General features: G+C 38.7%; 1 protein-coding gene and 1 pseudogene across 1 annotated transcript; both read left to right on the top strand.

Annotated features, from left to right (window-relative positions):
- Window positions 1-1,115: 1,115 nt before the first annotated feature.
- On the top strand, window positions 1,116-12,618 carry LOC108282422 (guanylate-binding protein 6). Its single transcript, XM_017498349.2, has 10 exons — window positions 1,116-1,316; window positions 2,122-2,249; window positions 4,787-4,896; window positions 5,101-5,297; window positions 7,322-7,567; window positions 8,615-8,895; window positions 9,609-9,821; window positions 10,733-10,835; window positions 11,202-11,395; window positions 12,339-12,618. The coding sequence occupies exons 1-10, from the start codon at window positions 1,127-1,129 to the stop codon at window positions 12,576-12,578; spliced, it is 1,902 nt and encodes a 633-aa protein (XP_017353838.1). The 5' UTR covers window positions 1,116-1,126; the 3' UTR covers window positions 12,579-12,618.
- Window positions 12,619-19,983: 7,365 nt separating this feature from the next.
- Window positions 19,984-20,615, top strand: LOC108282421 (annotated as a pseudogene).
- The last annotated feature ends 1,255 nt before the right edge of the window (window positions 20,616-21,870 follow it).

The raw sequence follows: 21,870 nt of genomic DNA, 5'->3' as shown, positions 1-21,870 counted from the left end.
GCAATATTGCCATTTTTACAATATTGATTCTTTTTAACCATGAGCATGGAATTTTTTTCCATCTGTTTGTGTCCTCTCTTATTTCTTAATTTTTTTCTTCTGTTGTTGTTATTGAATTTTAGGAGTTCATTATGTGTTCTATGAGAAATATGATTTGCAAATATTTTTTATGCAGTTGATAGTGTTATTTGATGCACAAAATTCTTTAATTGTGATGAAGTGTGGTGTTTCTAATTTTTTTCACTTGCTTCCTCTGGTTTTGGTATCATACACAAGAAATTATTGTGTATGATACCAGAAATCATTGTTAGTGACATACCAGAAATCCAAGGTGGGCAAAACAGAGCCAGAAAATGTTGCTCTCACTCAAATTAGTGTGTTATAAATAAGGTCTTCTTTGCTCCCTCCACTTTAAGGGAGGGAATTGGGAACTAGACACCCACCTCCTGCAAACTAAGTCCATGTCACTGAGTGGAGTGGGTAGAATTAGCAAACAAAATGCCATGGAATCTCCTAAAATTTTGAATGTGCCTTTTAAAAGTATTGGGCATTTGCCTGGTTGCTGTAGACTTTTGACTGTTTTCCAGAGCTCCTATAAGATTTTAGCCATTTTTTAAGTTGTTTTGAGTTGTCTCCAAGGAAAAAAGGGCTTAGAACTTCCTAGCCTGCTATTTTACTCAATTGTTCAAGTTTGTAATCCTGGCTCTATGATTTCTACATGTACCCTTTGTAAGACTTAGGATATCATTTGCATATTTGTTGCTATAATAATCTCTAAGCTGCAGGTTTTTCTGTCAGTGAGGTCAGATACTTAAGGCATGCATCACAGGGCTTGGAGTATTAGTGGGCCCCCTATTATGGTAACAATTACTTGGACGTTAATATTACTACTGAAGTAAAACTTTAAAGAAGATAACACTCCATATCTCATCACTTATGTCATTACAGATTTAGGAAAGTGATAAAAGAAGCCTTCTCCCATCTGCTAATGCAAGATTACATGTTGTCCAATAGAAACACAGAAGTCTCATCAGTCCTATGTTGATGGGTGCTTGGGAAACAGTGAGACAAATAATGATATTGTACTTTATTTCTACTAGGAGGCTCTTCTAAGTTGGCAGTTGCCATGGAATCTGTACCCAAAATGTTGGCTCCCATTTGCCTGGTGGAAAACAACAAAGAGAAGCTGTCGGTGAACCAGCAAGCTATACAGATTCTTGACCAGATTTCTCAGCCAGTGGTGGTGGTGGCCATTGTTGGACTGTACCGTACAGGCAAATCCTACTTGATGAACCAACTGGCAGGACAGAATCATGGTGAGGTTGAGTGGTATCCTGGGACACAGACCAGTTGCTTGATCACAGCTATATCTCAGCTTCTTAATTCTCTACCCCAGGCACATGAAGCAAGACTCCAATTCCTTTCAATAAACCAACCTTCTCATTCTAATTCTTACCACCAAATCACTTACAATAATCTGTTCCCATATTTTTCCCTGCATTCCTATTAAGGAAACTCTCCATTATTAGTGCCCAGAATCCTACCTTCCCTTGTGTATTCAAGTCCCGGGCTACTGTAATTGTGTCTCCTTTCTCTTACAACATATTTTTCTTTCTTCATGTAATATTCCCATCAACATATGAAGTTGTTTTAATCTGTATAATCTTAAAAACCCTTCCCGAGTTTCACATCCTATCATGGCCACCAACTTCTGTTTTGTTTTTGTGTTTGTTTTAGTTTTTAATCACTTTTCAATGCAAAAAAATCTCAATTTCCCTGTTTGAATTTTTTCTTTTTTGCGTCTTTCTTCAACCCACTCCTCTCTAACTTTGAACCCCACCACTTTTTAAGATGCTCCTGTTTTCAGTGATCTCCATTTTGTCTGATTCATGGATTCCTCTTTGTCTCCATTTTGAGCCCTTGCTTGGCATCATTATCACACTTAAAGTCTCTTGCTTTCTGAAATAGATGACTCACAGAGAGAGCCATTCTTGAGGAAATACAGAAAGCATCATCTTGTATGCTGGGGGTAGTTACAATCCACCAGTCTGACGCTGCGGCCCCAAGGGCTGCTTGGCTGCTCTGCTGTCCCTGTGCTTAGCTTCCTCCTCTTCCCCGCAGGCTTCCCTCTGGGCTCCACGGTGCAGTCTGAAACCAAGGGCATCTGGATGTGGTGTGTGCCCCACCCCTTCAAGCCAAACCATACCCTGGTTCTTCTGGACACCGAGGGTCTGGGCGATGTGGAAAAGGTAAGACAGAAGTCATAGACACATTCTTTTATTCCAGACATGATCCTTGTAGTTTAACTGCTGTGATCTATTTGTGAAAACTAGAAATCCAACTATAGTGAATAAGGCAAACTTCCACCTGTTTGAATCACACTAGATAAGATTAGTTATCATGGTATATTAGGTAAAACATTCTTTTATTTCTTGGCACAGTGGTAAATGATTTGATTCAATTTGATAAAAGCTTGTTAAGCAGTTGAGTTCCAGGCTTCCGGGCTGAGTAGCATAGACATTGGTGAACAAAGTGAAGGTCCTACCCACAAAGATCTCTCGGTATCATAGATACCACGCATATCTTAATGTCCTCTGGGTTCATACAGGTTATTGCCAATGACACAATTTCCTTTTTGAAGGTGTAATAGTATTTCATCATGTAAAGATTTTATATTTTAAAAAATTCATTCATCTGTGATGGAAACAGGTTGACTCCATGTCTTGGCTATTGTGAATAGTATCACAATAAATATAAGATTGCAGATACCTCTTTGACATACTCATTTCATTTTCCTTGGATAGATACACAGTAATGGAATTTCTGGATCCAGTTTCTAGTTTTCTATTTAAGTCTTTAATCCATTTTGAATTGTTTTTGTGTATGGTGTATAATAGGATCAAATATTTCTCTTCTGCATGCATGTGGATATCCAGTTTTCCCAGGACCATTTATTGAAGAGACCATCCTTTCTCCAATGTGTGTTCTCAACACATTTGTCAAAACTGAGTTCACTGTGGATGTACACATTTATTTCTACATTGTGTATTCTGTTTCATTGATCTATATGTCTGTTTCTACACCAGTACTGTACTATTTTGACTACTGTGGCTTTGCAATATATATTGAAATCAAGAAATGTGATGCCTCCAGCTTTGTTCTTCTTGCTCATGATTACTTTGATTACTCAAGAAATTTTGTGATTCTGTGTTAATTTTCAGATTGTTTTTTATATTATTTAAGAATATTATTGGGGCCAGTTGTTGCCAATGACACGATTTCCTTTTTAAAGGCATAATAGTATTTCATTGTGTATAGATTTCACATTTTTAAAAATTCATTCATCTGTGAAGGAAATCTTCATGCCTTGGCTATTGTGAATAGTACAGCAAAAAAATATAAAATTGTGGAGGTGGCTAGAGGCTAAGAGTTAGAAACCACTGCGGGCATAAAAAGATAATAATAATAAACAAAATGCCTTTGGGATTTTTGTAGGTACTTTAAAGTCATCTATCAAACAATGATATACTCCTGTCTAAATAGTTTATTGTTTCTCACAAGTCCTACTTTAAGAAAAATTCTCATTGATTACTTTTATAAAAATTAGGGATTGAGGGACATAAAGTAATGAATAGGCTATTCTTCTTACCTCCAAAATCCCATATAGAATCTCTTAGAATCATGTAGAAATCTCTAGATCTCAGTTTTTATATTTGGTCTAGGAATGAGTTACATATGCTGTTTAGGGTAGAAATAATTCCTGGACTATTCTATAATTTAGACATGCCCTAATTTATAAAAACAAATTAACCTAACCTTTAGCTAAGTCTTAGTTATGTGGTGGAGCTCACAGAACTAATCAACCCCGTAAGTCCCAGTTATATGACAGAGTTCACAGCCCAGGTGCTGGACCTCCCTATTCAGTCTTATCTTCAGCACTTACCCTCTGCTCAGTCAAACCAATAAACTCTATTCTTGTTGCAGTGACTCCTGAAATCTACAATATCTAATTTTGTTTCTGTGGGTCTTTCTACTTGCAGAATCACCTTCATTTCTTCAAATCCACATTCCACCAATTCTTTAACATTCAGCTCATGACTTCCCAGAAGCATTCACATCACATACACTTTCTTCAATTTTCATAGCTCTTATCTTCCTGGATAGACTTGTAATTTTTAATTTAACATAGCTATGGGTTCCACTGCTTATGTACATTACTAAGATGTTATCTCTTTATAAATATTGTCATTTTTATTGAATTCATCATTATGAATGTTTGTCACAGCTTTGAAATAGTCACCTTGAGAGTAAATTTATTAAATTTGCTTTTCTAAACGTAAGAACAGTGAGAAATATTCTTCAGTTTCCTATAAGTGTTTGCTGAATTTAACTGAATATAATTAAAATCCTCAGTTATGTATACTATGGTATGGTTTTTTTACATGATGCATGGCCAATAAATAGGTGTAGACTGAAGGAGTGTTAACACCTATCATGCATATCCAACTGAGAGGCAGACATTGTGCTAGTTTTTCTATATATGCATCTTATTTTACCCCATTAAGGAAAAGGAAACCTCTATTAAAATTAGAATCCTTTTACATGTAAAGAAGTTGTGATTAGAAGGCTTATTGTAACTGTCAAACTGTTGTTTACATTCATGTCTATCTTCTTTGTATAGCAAATATACTAGCTGAAATCATAAATGAAAGACTAACAAAATAAATGTCTCAGTGAATTTCTAAAGGCTACACTCCTAAGTCCTTTGCTCTATTGTGCTTTTTAGGGTGACCCTAAGAATGACTCCTGGATCTTTGCCCTGGCCGTGCTCCTGTGCAGCTGCTTTGTCTACAACAGCATGAGCACTATCAACCACCAGGCCCTGGAGCAGCTGCAGTATCCTTCCAGGAAGAGAACAGAACCACCAAGTTTATTGACTTTATAGGAATGGAGTGCAAGTCATTTCCTCCTTCCCTTTTATTTAATTACCTTTGGTGCAGCATAGGGAACCCAAGACAAAAGAGAATGTTTATAATTTTTTTAATAAGAGAAATGTGTGAGTTGTGGGCAGGCCGTTGCTTTTCCTTAGCTAAGTCCTAGTTATGTGACGGAGCTCACAGAACTAATTAAGGCAAAGTCCTCCCCAAGGCCTGATGGAGTAGAAGATTCTACCGAGTTTGTGAGTTTCTTTCCAGATTTTATTTGGACTGTACGAGATTTCACTCTGGAGCTGAAGTTGAACGGTCATCCTATCACAGAAGATGAGTACCTGGAGAATGCCTTGAAGCTGACTCAAGGTATCAAAGTGTGGCCTGGACTGTGGGCAGTCCAATGGGTGTGTGATCTGCTAAACACTGCCTGTCATCTCTGGGGTTTCATTTGTATTTGAGACTAGATTTAGGTCTGTAGAAATGGGGGTTGGGAGATATGTTGAAGAGCTCTAGGAATGGAGTTTAGTTCACTTAAGAAGAATAGAGCCTAAAGTGCATATAGATTATTCAAGACAGATTTGTTCTTTGTACAATTAGTACCTTAGCATTCAGATTACAATGGGTGCTAAGACTTTCTAAAAACAAGATGTTCGTGATCCCTGTTTTGCCCTCTGCTTTTCCGTGTTTAGAAAATGATTGACCAGATAATTGTTAGACATTAAATTATAATGAAAAGCCTATGTAATAAAAATATATGTGTGTGTTTGCATTGTTATAAAGGAATACCTGAGCCTGGGTAATTTATTTTAAAAAGTTTATATGGCTCAGTTCTGCAGGCTGTGCAAGCATGGCACCAGCATCTTCTTCCAGTCAAGACCCCAGGAAGCTTTTACTAATGGTGGAAGGTTAAGGGTGAGCTGGTGTGTCACATGGTGAGAAAGGGAACAACAAAGTGGGGAAGGTCCCAGTCTTTTTAATAACCAGATCTTGTGTGAACTCATTACCGCAAGGTGGTACCAAGGCATTCATGCGAAATCTGCCCCTGTGACCCAAACACCTCCCACTAGGCCCACCTCCAGTATTGGAAGGTCACATTTCAACATGAGATTTGGAGGAGACACACATCCAAACTACATCAACATGCTACACAGATATTATTCTTCTCATGGAGGGATATAACTTTTTGGTACCCGTAGAGTTATGTCATCTACAAAAATGATTTTGTGTACTAAAGTAACCTGAAGAAACACACGTCTTTACAATCTGTGCCTTTTCAAAATTTCTGATAATTGTCAGAATATTCATTTTACTTTCTATGTTATGGTTTTTCTCTTAAATTTAACATATGTATCCATGCTATAATTTCATAATAATTGTTTTAATGGGTTACATTTATGTGTGTGTGTATCTGATAAAACCTTATGAAAAATATCAATTCCAGTGCACTCATTTTTGTTTTCATTTTTCTATTTATGCTTTCTTGAAACATTTATTAAAAATTCATAGGCAGAAGAACAATACTGTCAAATAGAATACAGTCTTTTGCTCCTAAAAGTTTATAGAGAAGTGATGATTATCTTAAAATTACATTCTTGGCTGGGCATGGTGACTCAAGCCTACAGTGTCAGCACTTTGGAAGGCAGAGGTGGAAAGATTACTTGAGTTCAGGAGTTTGAGACCAGCCTGGGTAACATAGTGAGACCTTGTCTCTATAAAAACTAGAACAAATCAGCTAGGTGTCATGGTGCACACTTGTAGTCCCAACTACTAAAGAGGCTAAGGTGGAAGGATCACTTGAGCCTGGGAAATCAAGGATGCAGTAAGCTATAACTGTGCCACGGCACTCTAGTCTGGGCAATGGAGCAAGACCTCATCTGGAAAAAAACAAAACAAAATTACATTCTTGTTACACTTAGTCTTCAGATGATTTTGCTAAAAAATAGCTAACACTATACAAATTCTTTTAGCATCAATGTAGTTTCCTTAAATAATCATGGTATCTTTTTCACGATCCCAATTTCTGGCTCTTTTTTTGGTCCCACAGCTCAGTTTCTACATGGAATGAAGTGGACCAGAAATTTACATTTGATATTTCATTAATTCAGCCATTCATTTAGTAAATATCTCATAAACAATACTTTATACTTGGCACTATGTTCAAGTCTACAGATACCAGCCATGGGTTTTGTTTGTACTTGGGTCGGATGTCTCCCAAAGTTTCCTGCCAGCATTTTGTCACTGGTACAAGTTTCATGTGCACAGAAGTATTGAATGTTTATGCTATAAGCATAGAAGACAGCAAAAAAGATGATAAACCCTGTCAAAAATAACTTTAGCTCCGTTTTACCAAGACTTTTTTCAATATATTCTCTGTTTTCTTTATCCCCCAGGCAAGAATCCCAAAATTCAAACATCCAATTTGCCCAGGGAATGCATCAGGCATTTCTTTCCAAAACGGAAATGTTTTGTCTTTGACCGGCCAACAAATGATAAAGACCTTCTAGCCAATATCGAGAAGGTGTCAGAAAAGCAACTGGATCCCAAATTCCAGGAACAAACAAATATTTTCTCTTCTTACATCTTCACGCATGCAAGGACCAAGACCCTCAGAGAGGGAATCATGGTGACTGGGAATCGTGAGTCTCCTTTTCACATTTCTGTGGGGCCTCATGTGTTGAATATATTGTATAATGTGTTTCTCAGGATTTTTGTTAGATTCCATATAGAACTATGTATATATAGGTATTCACACTCAATGAAGAAATGTGTATAATTATCTCACTTATTGCAGCTTACAAATTCCTCTCCAATATTGCAAACTCTGTCACTGATATCTGTAGCTTCCACAGATCTGAAAAATAATCCTTCACTGATAAAATATCTAACTGAATATAAAAACAGACATATAATATTTTCTTAGAGGAAGTCCTGTGTGTTCAGTATTCTTTGCAAAGTGAATACAAAAGATATATTGGAAGTTTAAAAGGCTCTGGAAGGCTGTGAGTGGTGGCTCACACCTGTAATCCCAGCACATTTGGAGGCAGAGGCAGGCAGACTGCTTGAGCTCAGGAGTTTGAGACCAGCCTGGACAACATGGTGAAACCCCATCTCTACAAAAAATACAAAAATTAGCAGGGAATGGTGGCATGCGCCTGCAGTCTCAGTTACTTAGGTGGCTGAGACAGGATAATTGCTTGAGCCCGGGAGGCGGAGGTTGCAGTGAGCCAAGATCACACCACTGCACTCCAGCGTGAGTGACAGAGCAAGACCCTGTCTCAAAAAGAAAAAAAAAGGTCTAGAAATAAATATTATCCATAAGTCCCTGAAAATCCATTGGTAGATTCAGAATTAGGAATAAATGTGATATGATTTACCCTGCCTCATCATTTTACTTGTGTAAACTACTTTCCTTGCCATTTGTTTAAATGAGAAATAGTATTTCCCATCTACCCTCTAGTGTGTTACGTAAAAGTAGATATTAAAATTTTTAGCACTGGTGACTGGAGATCCATAAACATGAAGAGTCAGTATGAAAATGCAAGTGATAATAGCAGAAGGAGGTAGGGGTGTGGGTGTGTGTGTTTGCATGTGTGCATGTGCACATGAGTGTGCTCAGAAATGTAGCCTAGGATCCCACTGAGCTTTAATTTCCTATTACCCCCTACATCTCCTGGTTCATTTAGGTCTGGGAACTCTGGCAGTGACTTATGTAGATGCCATCAACAGTGGAACGGTACCTTGTCTGGAGAATGCAGTGACAACTCTGGCCCAGCAGGAGAACTCAGCAGCCGTGCAGAGGGCAGCCGACCACTATAGCCAGCAGATGGCCCAGCGGGTGAGGTTCCCCACAGACACACTCCAGGAGCTGCTGGATGTGCACACGGCCTGTGAGAGGGAAGCCATTGCCATCTTCATGGAGCACTCCTTCAAGGATGAAAACCAGGAATTCCAGAAGAAGCTCGTGGTAATTTGTCTTAGTCATTACTGTTCATGATCCTTCCCCTTGAAGAATGAAGCCTATAGTTGCCTTTATTGACACCAGTGCTCATCTGTCACTGAGGAATAACATCGTGGATTATCATGAGGGATAGAGTTTCAAACGACTACATATCTCTTTACCTCCCCAAACCTTAAGCATTCAACCGGAAAACCTTCTGATAACTGAGGTAAAATCAATACAGATCACTTAAGATCTTCCTTAAGTGAATAATTCTAAGGATTCCAGGCCTGCTCTGAACACCCACAAGTCATTCCTGAGCAGTGCACTTTTCCTGTGCAGAGTCCACCTTTCCCAGGAAACAAAGATCCTCTTACCAGATCTTCATACCGGACCATTGTTCAACTTACACTGCTCTTTCTTGAATCCTTGTGCCATTGAGGACAGGCACACAGGATGCTACAGTTGCAGCAAACCATGGAGATTATGGAATGTAGTCCCATCATGTCACAGATGAGGAACCTGAAGCTCAGGAAGGTTAATGAACTTTTCCATAGTCTTGAAGAGAATTTTTAGCATTGTGAATATATCAAGTTTTGTGTGTCTGATTCCACATCTACTCCACTAGAAGGTTTTTCTCATGAGGACCACAGTTAGATTGACCCTTCTACCAGGTTCTTTAGAATTTCATCTCCTCCATTTGTTTCTTTTGGTGACATCTCTCTACATTTTCCTTGCAGGAAATCACAATGAATAAGAAGGGGGATTTCTTGCTGCAGAATGAAGAGTCATCTGTTCAATACTGCCAGGCCAAACTCAATGAGCTCTCAAAGGCCCTAATGGAAAGTATTTCAGCAGGAAGTTTCTCTGTTCCTGGAGGGTACAAGCTCTACATGGAAACAAAGGAAAGGGTTGAACAGGACTATTGGCAAGTGCCCAGGAAAGGAGTAAAGGTGAGGAATAAGGAGAGCATGGGTAAGTTTATAGGAAAGAGTGAATGGAGGCTTCAGCACCAGCCGTGAGTAGTAACTAGAGAGCCGAGGGACAGTATAACACCTTAGCTTTCAGTGCCAACTACTTATCATTTATTTCTGAGAATAAAAATTTTTATCCCTAGACAAAGAGTATGGTATTCAGAAATCCAGGAGAAATAGAATAAGAATTAGTGCCAAGAGCCGGTGATTTGCATGGTAAAATATAATCTTTGTATTCAAAGCTGATCAAAATGAGAGAGAGCGAAATAAATAGACAATTACATACAGAGTAATGACACTTATGGACCTCTGAAAATAAGCTACTTAGGTGGTGGTAAGAAACATAATAGTAGTAATAATACAGCTAACTCACAATGAGCTGCTATTACCTACAGTATATTGTTAAAGTCTTTCCCAGGCCTTTCAATTTAATCCTCCTAATGACTTTAAGAAGCACCCTTATTTTGAAAATTTTACAGAACTGAACTTAGTACCCAAGAAAGATTACACAACTCACCTAAAGTTCTAGCCAGCAGGTGCCAGAAGAAAGCAACAGCACAGATTAGAGGCAGCATTGCACACTGGAAGACAAACATGTAAAAGCATCAGAGATTGGGAGTTTGTACACCTGTACACATAGTTCTGCCTGGCTGGAACCCAGAGCAGGTACAGGGAGATATTAGAGCAGTGGGAGAGGCACTGGAGGGAGACGGGAAGCAGGAGATGAGGAGGGGCTCTGGCCACACTAAGGAGGCTGCAACACTTCATAGGGGGCCACATTGTAATTTTAGACATAAAGCAAAAGTTACAAGACCATATTTGTTTTTGCAACACTAATACCTGGAATATCGATTTTCAAAGAAATCAAGTGTTTTTTCTTGCTTCCACAGGCAAAAGAGGTCTTCCAGAGATTCCTGGAGTCACAGGTGGTGATAGAGAAATCCATCTTACAGTCAGATAAAGCCCTCACTAATAAAGAGAAGGCAGTAGCAGGTATGTGGCAGGGCTCAGCTGGCAGCAGGATGGGTAGGTTTCTACAATGTCATCTGACAGATTTAACAGGAAATCCTTCATAAAATGAGGAATTGCCTCCTCTGTGGAACACACACTCTGCTAAATCTGAAAATCACAAGGAGGGCTGTGATGGTACATCAGCCAGACAGGCAGAGCCTTTCCCATCACATTCTCAAATGTGCTCTTAATGTGTGCACCTTAATGTGCTCCTAATGGTGTGGACCTGGGTAAATTCTGTGATTTCTCACCCTGCCTTTCAGATTTGGTTTAGTCTCTCGGCACAGAAAGGTAGAGATGGGTCTTCATCTATTATTTTCTTCTCTTTCTAAAACCTTCATGGAGCAGTGGATCGGGCCAAGAAGGAGGCAGCTGAGAAGGAACAGGAGCTTTTAAAACAGAAACTGCAGGAGCAGCAGCAACAGATGGAGGCTCAAGAGAAGAGTCTCAAGGAAAACATAGCCCAGCTGAAAGAGAAGCTGCAGATGGAAAGAGAACACATACTGAGAGAGCAGAATATGATGCTGGAGCACAAGCTGAAGGTAAGTCAGCCCATGGCCTCAGCAGGCCAGGCGGTCCTTGCCCAGGCACCTCAGGAAGGGCTGGTGAAGGTCACGGCAACATCATGGAAGGAAGCACAACACCATTTGCTACTTGGAAGTCACTAAAAGCCCTGCATCTTTTTTTTTTTTTTTTTTTAATATTGTTTCAGTAAGACTTGGAATTCTTCTCTATACTTAGATTCTGGAGAGTTCAGTTTGACTATGACCTAAAACTCCTTGGGGAATATAAATAGGGTTGGAGCTGCTGTTTTGGGAGATTTTAAAGGTAATCTCAAGAAGTTGAACAGATATTCCACACGGTGTAGTTGATATGAGCAGCAGCTGTTTGCTTTACCAAGACCACATATTACTAGGAGCTCTACTACCACCCAAACACCCTGAGGTACCTCCATGCTGACATACAGCTATGAGAAATTTCCAAGCTTAAAAGGACAGGAAAGGGACAGTTTCTAAACTTGCTGCAGTTGTTTCTATGTGTGTGGATAGCCTACCCAAATTAGCACACAGTGTAGGGAGAATTCTTGCCTTGTCCATCTGGAAGTTCTCTTATAAGGGATTTCTACATCAGCTTATAAGTTCCTGTTATTTCTATAATATGGTGACCGTGCTGCCCAATTGGTGCTGAGAATTTATGCAATCAGACCAATGGCTACCTCCCAACTGGCATTTTTTTGGGCAGAAACATAGAATTTGTCCTCATACTTGAGTTAGCACCACAGCAAAACCATAACAGTGGATGAATATTAGTAAAGTTGTAAACTATGCTTCCTCACAATGTCGAGGTCCAATTTCTCCTCTAATAATTGAGAGAATGTTTTTAAGAGTAAAATTTAAAAAGTTCCACACAGGTCTTAAATACAAAATGTAAGTCTTAATAGAATGGGGATTTTTAAAAATTTACTTTTCTTCCTACATTTTTTAGGTCCAAAAAGACTTGCTTGATGAAGGATTTAGGAAGAAATCTGAGGAGATGAATGCAGAGATAAGTCAATTGAAACATGTGATCGATACTACAAAAAATGATGATACTCCCTGGATTGCACGAACCCTGGACAAACTTGGGGATGAGCTAACTTCAATATTGTCTGCTCCTGCTAAATTAATTGGTCAGGTTGTCAAAGGTGTGAGCTCATTATTTAAAAAGCATAAGCTCCTCTTTTAAGGACATTATAAAGTTTCTCACCCTGCCTTTCAGATCTGTTTTAGTCTCTGAGCACAGAAGGGTAGAGATAACCCTCACCTATTATTTTCTTCTCTTTCTAAAACCTTCACGGAGCAGTGGATCAGGCCAAGAAGGAGGAAGCTTACTACATATATGTTTTGGCCAATTTTTGATCTGTATGTTTTTTATTTTCATTCAGCAAAGTTTTTTTTTGTTTTTAGTTTTTTGTTTTTGAGACAAAGTCTCACTCTGTCACCCAGGCTGGAGCGCAGTGATGCAATCTCAGCTCACTGCAACCTCCACCTCCTGGGTTCAAGAGATTCTCCTGTCTCAGCCTCCCTAGTAGCTGAGATTATAGGTGCATTTCACCACACCTGGTTAATTTTTGCATTTTTTGTAGAGATGGGATTTTACTATATTAGCCAGGCTGGTCTGAAACTTCTGACCTCAAATGATACACCAGCCTCGGCCTTCCAAATTGCTGGGATTACAGACATGAGCCACTGCGCCTGGCCCTCATTCAGCAAAATTTTAAACATAAAAAGTGCTTATTAGAGGATATTAGTGTCTGGCCCACATTAGATAGAACAGGTGCATACACACTTTGAAAAACCGTGTTTACTTTTAGGAAATATAATTTTGAAAAATCATTTATATACAAGAGGTCCACTGAGTCATTGCTTTTAGTGGCAAAATATGAGAATGTACTTGAATGTCCTTCACATAAGATTTGTAAGATAAATTTTAGTGTGTGTATGAACTGGAATATTCTATAGCCAGTAAACAAATTGACAGTGAAGCTCTATTTGTACTAGTAAAGAATGGTCTTGAAGAGATATTGTAAAATGAAAAGAAAAGTTTGTAAAGCAATGTAGAATATCTTATCACCAAGAAAAAAAATGCAATTATTATATATAAGCATGCACATATATCTCTGGAAAGATGAATGAAAGTCTACTATGATTGGCTCCTTCTGGGAAGAACCAGGTGAATGTAGGGGTTGAAGGAACACATACTCTTCATTTTATAGTCTATCTTCTTTTGAATTTTGTAAAGAAATCTTATTTTATCTATTCAGAAATAAAATGTAAGAGACAACACTGATAATGAAAACAATAAAAAATAGTGAAATTGACTATCAGATGATGAAATTGCTTCTTGCTTCTAGGAATTACATCAGCCAGCTAAACGAGGGGTCTAAGACTAAAATCTGAATACTAGAATGCATAAAATTTGCATCCTATTCTTGTTTTCATTTTGGCCTGGTTTTTCAATCCCTTCTATTTGTTTCATGACTAAGACATACACTTTTTTGTGGCCTTTGAAATCTCAGCTGCTGTAGCCTCTATTTCCTATCCCTGAATTTCAGTTTTAAGGTGTTAGATGCACAAGTGTACCAAACATTAAGATTAAGCACTGATAAGAGGGATTCTGCCAACCTTGTAAAGTCAGTAGTGGTCTCTTTGTGGTAGGCTCATTTGGAAAGGATAGTGTGCCTTTCCAGAACTGAACCCCTTGATGGGGGATGATAGATCCAGACTCAGAGAGGCCTGGTGTTGACCCTTAATTGTTGAATCTAAGTAGATTCAGTTATAGTAATGAGTGGCAGGCAGCTAGGCCTGACTGAGAGAATTCTGAAGATGGTCACTGCAGTGGACCAGCCATAGGGTTAAATGGGATGTGGAGAAAATAATCAAGTGAAATAATACCTCTCAACCAGGAAGTTGAGAGGTAGCCCCGATAAAGTGTCACATCCATAGCCTTGATCTGAGCTAATTTCAGACCCTGAACTGAGCTGAGTGGAGGACAGTATCCCAGGAAAAGGACACTGCAACTCCAGGACACAAATACATGATAATGATTTCCCCCATTCTCCTCCTAGGAAACCCCTGGGGCCATTTACTAGATAGTCATATACTAGGGAAATACAAATACCCAAACATTTCAAGGACTCTTGGAATCAGGATTCAAGTTGCCCATGGTACCCAGTTCATGGAAAGTCATCATAAACTACCTGTTAAAATAGGGAGATAGGGCATCCAGGAAATAAATATAGTCTTGGCCCAAGTGCAACTTTTTGCAATATAGTATTTGTTTCAAATTAAAAGTAAAGTTTGTTTGACGACCAATACCTTACTTATTTTCTGTACATCCCCTCAGGAGTATGTTCAGGCATAGGATGTGTTAAATAAGCTTCTCTTATAAACATAAAACAATAGGAAGGGGTTGGGCGCTGTGGCTCACGCCTGTAATCTCAGTACTTTGGGAAACCGAGACAGGCAGATCACAAGGTCAGGAGATTGAGACCATCTTGGCTAACACAGTGAAACCCCATCTCTACAAAAATACAAAAATTAGCCGGGTGTGGTGGCACATGCCTGTAGTTCCAACTACTCAGGAGGCTGAGACAGTAGAATCACTTGAACCCAGAAGGCAGTGGTTGTAGTGAGCTGAGATTGCGCCACTGCAGTCCAGCCTGGATGACAGAGTGAGACTCCATCTAAAAAAAAAAAAAAAAAAAAATGGGTAACGCATGAATGATAATATTTCCAATTGGTAGAATCTCATGAAATTTCCAGAGATCTGTGATAACAGGTAGTTTGAATTTTCGACACCAGGTTAAGGTCTCTGAGGTGGTTTAAAGGCTATAAGGCCAGGCACAGTGGCTCAAGCCTATATTCTCAGCATTTTGGGAGGATGAGGCAGGCGGATCACTTGAGGTCAGGAGTTCGAGACCAGCCTGGCCAATATGACAAAACCCTGCCTCTACTAAAAATACAAAAATTAGCCAAGTGTGGTGGCACATGCCTGTAATCCTAGCTACTCAGAAGGCTGAGGCAGGAGAATCACTTGAACCCGGGAGGCAGAGGTTGCAGTGAGTCAAGATCATGCGACTGCACTCTAGCCTGGGCGACAGATCCCAGGTGACAGAGCAAGGCTCTGTCTCAAAAAAATAAAATAAAAAAAAATAAAGGCTATGAGAAGAAAAGAAACTTACCTAGTACAGTGTCCTTCTTTAGACCTCATGTCTCACAATCTCTGTAAAACTGAGTCAAAGATAGAATTTTTTTCTATGCTTTATATGGTGACTGAGACAAATCTATGACCTTACACAAATCTGTAACTTCATGTATCACAGTCTCTATAAAACTGTATCAAAGAAAGAATTTTTCTCTGTGCTTTACAGAGAGGCTCACCCAGATCTGTAAAGAAATTAGAACAATTTTAGACCTTTCAGTATCCTGTATTTTATATCTGGTCAAATCTGATACTTTCAAAACTGGATAGATCTATTTCAGATATCTTTGATGGTTTTAACAAGAATCTCATTCAATGTTATCTGAAGACTATAGTTCAAGAAAACTAAAACACTATTCAGTTAGGGCACAATAAGACCACCTTATAATCACCAGTTATCCTTCCTTTACTGATCATGCTTTTGCCATGTTTCAGTGGTTCAGAGACATTCTAGTGAATGCCATTTTGATAACAATGTGGGATCAAGAGACCCCAACACCATCCTCAGGCTCAATGACTCTTTAGGAGACATGGAACTCAGAAAAATTTTATGCTCACAGTTACAACGTACTACATTAAACAGCTACAAATTGAAACCAACAAAAGCAAAAGGGACATGGACCAGAGTCTGAGACCAAGCATAGGCTTGCACTTGTGTTCTCCCTTGGGAGTTGCACAGACATTACCTAATTCTCCCACTAACAATGTGTGACACATGTCAATTAGGGATGGTCACACAAACTTTAGTGCCTGGTGTTTTTATTAGAGGGCAGTCACTTAGGAAAGGAGTGCTCATGTGGCTGATCTTATTTACTCAGACTCCTGACCCTTCAGAGGTCAAACTGGTAAGGCATATCCTAAGACTTCCACCATAAATCACATTTTTAGCAGAAAGTATCTGGTATAGTCCAAGCCCTCGACATGTCCAAAACATTCTTATAAGGCAGGTTGTTCTAAGGGCTTATTGGTTATATTCCAGGAATCAGTTGAGGGCCAGACCTTTCTTACAAAATTAACCTTTTATTAGACTGTGTGAAAGAATGAAGAAGGTGACAACCTGACAAAGACAAAATAAAGATTTTTATTGTCTTACTAGAAGAATATGTCTATTTTTTTCCTTGACTTTTTCAAGTATAAATATTCTTTCTCTGAAAGATGTAACTATCTAGTCTCTAGCAAAATATGCTGGAAGTATATGTTTTTAAAAGTAGTTTATTTTATTTCATTGTTATTCTGTGCTTAGAAACTTCCAATCTGATTACAGTGACCTTTGAACAACGTGGGTCTGAACTTTGAGTTCACTTAACATGGATTTTTTTCAACTAAACACAGTATGAAGATACATTATTTGAGGAATGTGAGACCCACATATATGGAAGGCCATCTTTTGGTATACATGAATTCTGCTAGACTTGGGTATGCAAGGAGTTTGCATGGATTACCCACAGAGTTCCTAGAACCAAGTCTCTATGTATACTGAGGGATGACTGTAATTATTTTTCTTTATATAGGACAGAAAATGTATTTAATAAGGAATATATACATATATATATATGGGACCCTTAGAAAGTTATAGCACTGATTGTAACCTGGATATGGTACAAATTTCATGGTACTAATTGGCCTAAAATCACTTGATCCAACATTGGGCCTAAATTTCCTTAATGTGTTCAAGCTCAAGCTGCTGGAGTTTTTCAAGGAATAAAATAATGAAAATAAATTATCAATCACCTTTTAACAACCAAAAATCACTACTGAAACAGGCTGTGATCAAGTCTTACATAAAAATTGACATCAAATTTCTAGGTTGATTCCCACCTCCTACTGAATCTTCTACCACCAATATCATGCTCTGTCACCTCAAATCAGTTTTAAGACATCCTTCAGGGACTCATCTTTAGTAATGAGGCATTCAACTATCTTCAGTTATAGCCTGAAATCCCACACAATTTAAACTAAGCTAAAAAGAAATTCATACACTCAGTGGAGTTCTCTACTTCCCCAGGTCTAAGTGAGGACAGTACCCTGGTTAGCTTTGTTAGTTCAACCACATAGCTAGACCTTATCTAAGGAAAGACAAGCATCCTATCTCACAATTTCCAAATATCACTTAGAAACAAGTTTTATGAACATTCTCTTTGGCCTTGTATCCTCTTATCTCCAATCTTGATTTTGAGTTATAAAAAAGAGGAACAGCCTTAGCTGCCACTCCTGTAAAATCAATAAATCATGGTGGTTCAGGTCCTAGAAGCATGCCCCAGCTTCTTCCAGGCCTGGTGATTGATGGTGCTCATGGTGTTGTGATGAAGTGGCCACTCAAACACACTACCAGTGCAAACATCCACAGCTCATTCTTGCAATCAACCTAGAAAGTATATGGCAGCAAGAGATTAGGCATCTACTCTTCATTCATTCATTTGTTCACTCATTATTCCAGCTAGGCTATGTACAGCTAGAGAGTAGGGCAAAAACATACATTTTGAAAACAGTCTTAAGTTGAAACTTCAGATGTGGACAAGCATTTCTTAAGCAACTTTTTATCAGTTATGGGCTGTATTGAGGATAAAAATGCTATAAATTAAAGCCACTAAGTGTTTATTGTTTATTCACTAAATGCCAGGCACTGCATTCTGTTTTACGCATAGTTCAATATAGTAGTCTCTGCCCTTATAAAGATGACTTTCTGGTGAGGGAGATAAACATGTAAAAATATAAATGTGGCCAGGGAGATAATGTTTGCCAGAAATGATATCAAAAGCTACAATGTAAAAGAAAATGTGGTGATTCCAATAAATGGGAACAAGTACTCTGAGTTCAGAGCAAGAAGAGAATATGTCTGACCTTTAAAAATAGCCCTAAGCTTAAAATAGCCAGTCTTTTTAAAATTTAGACAAGGTGTACTTGTAGAGATGAAGGAACCATGCAAGTGGAAAGACCAGCATAAGCCAAGTCAGACATGTTAGAAAGTGTAGGTCTTACTAAAGGTGCTGTAGAATTATTCCATCTGACTGAAGCACTAAATAGGTGTGTAAAAATGAAAGATGAGACTGGAAATGAGATTAGGGCATGAGAAGAAGGGATTCAAAGATCAGAAAAATAAAATTAGACATCTTCAAACTATATCAGAATTCTAGAATTGGCTTGTAGCTCTACTGCCATCAAGAGTTTATAATTTAGTATCTTATTTTTGATCAAATTCTTAACAGATTCTATCTGGAAAATTGGAAATAATTTATATTTTGGGGAAGAATCTTATCCCCAAATTCCTTCATATTATTCCTAAAGCACTCAATTTAAATTAAAAAACAGAAACAAAAAAAGGACTTAGTCCAACAAAATCAATGTATTTTAACATCAGGAATTCATGTGGGTGTTTTCTGAGATTATTATTGAAAATTGAAACTGGGTAAATCCATTTTAAAAAGCATAAAAAGCCAAAGATCTCTTTATGGACTAATTTCAGTTTGTATTTAGAATAATGTACAATCAAGAGAAATGATTCATTGCATTTAATACTCTAAAATTATCCCATGTATAGTTTTTTCGATGAGTCAATTTTATAATTTATAAAAGTCAGTGAATACCAGACAAACAAAAATTGAAGGGTTTTATCAATAACAGACCTTTCTTATAAGAAATGCTAAAGGAATTCCTTCAATCTGAAAGAAAAGGACATTAATGAGCAATCAAAAAATCATCCGAAGGTATGAAACTCACTGGTGGAAGGAAGGACATGGGGAAAAAATATTATAGCACCATAATTGTGATGTAAAAGCTCCTCATATCTAAGTAGAAAGACTAAGAGATGAACCAATCTAAAATAACAACTATAACAACTTTTCAAGACATAGGCAGTATAATAAGATATAAATAGAAACAACAAAAATTTGAAAAGCAGGGAGATGAATTTAAAGCATAAATTTTTATTAATTTCTCTTTGCTTGCTTATTACTTGTTTATGTAATCAGTGTTGTCATCAGTTTAAAATAAGGGTTAAAAATATTATTTGCAAACCTCATTGTAACCTCAAATCAAAAAACATACAACAGATACACAAAGCATAAAAAGCAAGAAATTAAAACATATCACCAGAGAAAATCACCTTTATTAAAAGGAAGACAGAAAAGAAAGGAAGACCACAAAACAACTAGAAAACACATAAAATAGCAAGATTAAGTCCTTACTTATCAAGGACTACATTGAATGTGAATGGACAAAACTCTCTAATCAAAAGCCATAGAGTCCCCAGCCCCACTGATCAGGCCTCCAAGCACATTCCCCAGGCCCCTATCCAGGTCTTCTTCTCTCCTGCTGCTGCCACTGCCACTTCCCACCTGACATCCAGAGGTCCGGCAGTCAGTTCTTCAGCAGAGGCAGCAAAGCAACGATGTTTTTCCTGGGTGGAGTCATTAGCTTCATCAGGGAGGTGGCTACACAGCACAACCCTGAGCCCCTGCCTCCACACACACATTGCTCCAACACTGAGGCCAACAAGAGTGAGGAGGTCCATCGGTTCCAGAGACTCTTTGCCCAGTTGGCTGGGGATGAAATTGAGGTCAGGGTTGCAGAACTCATGAATGTTCTCAATAAGTCTGTGATCAATACGACTGAATTGAAGACTCATGGTTTTAGCATTGACACATGGCACAGCATGGTGGCTACAATGGATAGTGACACCACGGGCAAGCTGGGCTTTGAGGAATTAGAGTACCTGTGGAACAACATCAAAAGGTGACAGGCAATATACAAGCAATTTGATGTTCACTGATCAGGAACCATTTGCAGCAGTGAACTCACAGGGCCTTTGAGACAGCAGGGTTTCACCTGAATGAGCAACTCTGCAACACAATCATCTGACACTACTTGGGTGAAGGAGGGAACATGGATTTCAACAACTTTATCAACTGCTTAGTCAGGCTGGATGCTTTGTTTCAGGACTTGAAATTTCTCGACAAAGATGACACTAGACCAATCCAAGTGAATATCCAAGAATGGCTGCAGCTGACAATGTATTCCTAAATGGGAGACCCAGCCCTGCCCCTTCACTTGCTTAAAATAGCTCTTTCACTTGCTATGGGAGTCACCTTGGAGCCTCAGTCCTTTCCAGTGCTGATCCCATTTGCAGTCACATCTTCATGCATCCTGATGACCCATGGACCTTTGGTTTTTCCAGTCCTTGACACCCAGCTTCTCAGCTAACATCTGGGGTCAAATATGCCCCAACATGCCATGCTCTGAGTTGTCCCTGGCTGTAAGACATGCTAACATACTCTGCCAACAGTCACCCCACCCCACCATACCCATGTCACTCTCACTCCATAACCTCACTCTTGTACCTGTGCCAACATCAACACTTGCATTGCTCCCATGCCCCAAGGGCCCTCTCTCAGTTCTGGGAGGATGACTCCACTCCTTACACACCCTGGTCCACCCATTCACAGTTACTACCCACGTAGCCCAACATCAGGCTATTCCAGTCCCACATGTTCCAGTGGTTTTGTCTGTATTCTGCTACTAGCCTGCCAGGCCCAGGAGGAAGAAAATATATTACAGCTGCAAAGAAAGGAAAGAAAGGAAAGAAAAAAAGAAAGTAGGAAAGGGAGGAAGGGAGGAAGGAAGGAAGGAGAGAAGAAGGAAGGAAAGAAGGAAGAAAAGAAAGAAAGAAGAAGGAAGGAAGGAAAGGAAGGAAGGGAAGGAAGGAAGGAGGAAGGAAGGAAGGAAGGAAGGAAGGAAGGAAGGAAGGAAGGAAGGAAAGAAGGAAGGAAGGAAAGAACAGAGGGAGGGAGGGAGGCTGAATGGATTTTTGAAAACCAAACTGCAATAATCTGTTGTCTACAAGAAACACACTTTACCTATAAAAGTACACATCAAATTAAAATAAATGGATAGAAAAAGATATTTTATGCCAATGGAAAACAACAAAAAGTAAGAGTAGCTATACTCAGATAAAACTGATTTCAAGACAAAAACTGTAAGAAGAGACAGAGGTGGTCATTATATAATGATAATGGAGTCAATTCAGCAAAAGAATAGCACAACTGTAAATATGTATGCACCCAAGCTATTCATGTATTGGGGTCTCTCTCTTTGGCTCTAAAGAGATAATAGCTGGAGACATCAACACCCCACTTTCAGCACTGGAGAGATCTTCTAGACAAAAAATCAATAACAACAAAAAAATTAGACTTAATCTTCACTAGAAAACAAATGCACTATAGACCAAACAGATACTTAAAAACATTTCATCCAATGGCTGTACAATGCACATTCTTCT

Source organism: Cebus imitator, unplaced genomic scaffold (genome assembly GCF_001604975.1).
Source record: "Cebus imitator isolate Cc_AM_T3 unplaced genomic scaffold, Cebus_imitator-1.0 Scaffold240, whole genome shotgun sequence".
Lineage (NCBI taxonomy): Eukaryota > Metazoa > Chordata > Mammalia > Primates > Cebidae > Cebus > Cebus imitator.
The sequence above is the reverse complement of the archived record's forward strand: the minus strand, read 5'-3'. Positions and strand labels throughout refer to the sequence as shown.

What these genes read in the sequence shown, in the direction of transcription:
- LOC108282422 (XM_017498349.2), top strand. Translation starts at nt 1,127, where the DNA reads ATGGAATCTGTACCCAAAATGTTGGCTCCCATTTGCCTGGTGGAAAAC. An exon ending in AATCATGGTGACTGGGAATC is followed by an intron (nt 7,568 to 8,614) that starts GTGAGTCTCCTT and finishes TGGTTCATTTAG; the next exon opens with GTCTGGGAACTCTGGCAGTG. An exon ending in TGCCCAGGAAAGGAGTAAAG is followed by an intron (nt 9,822 to 10,732) that starts GTGAGGAATAAG and finishes TTGCTTCCACAG; the next exon opens with GCAAAAGAGGTCTTCCAGAG.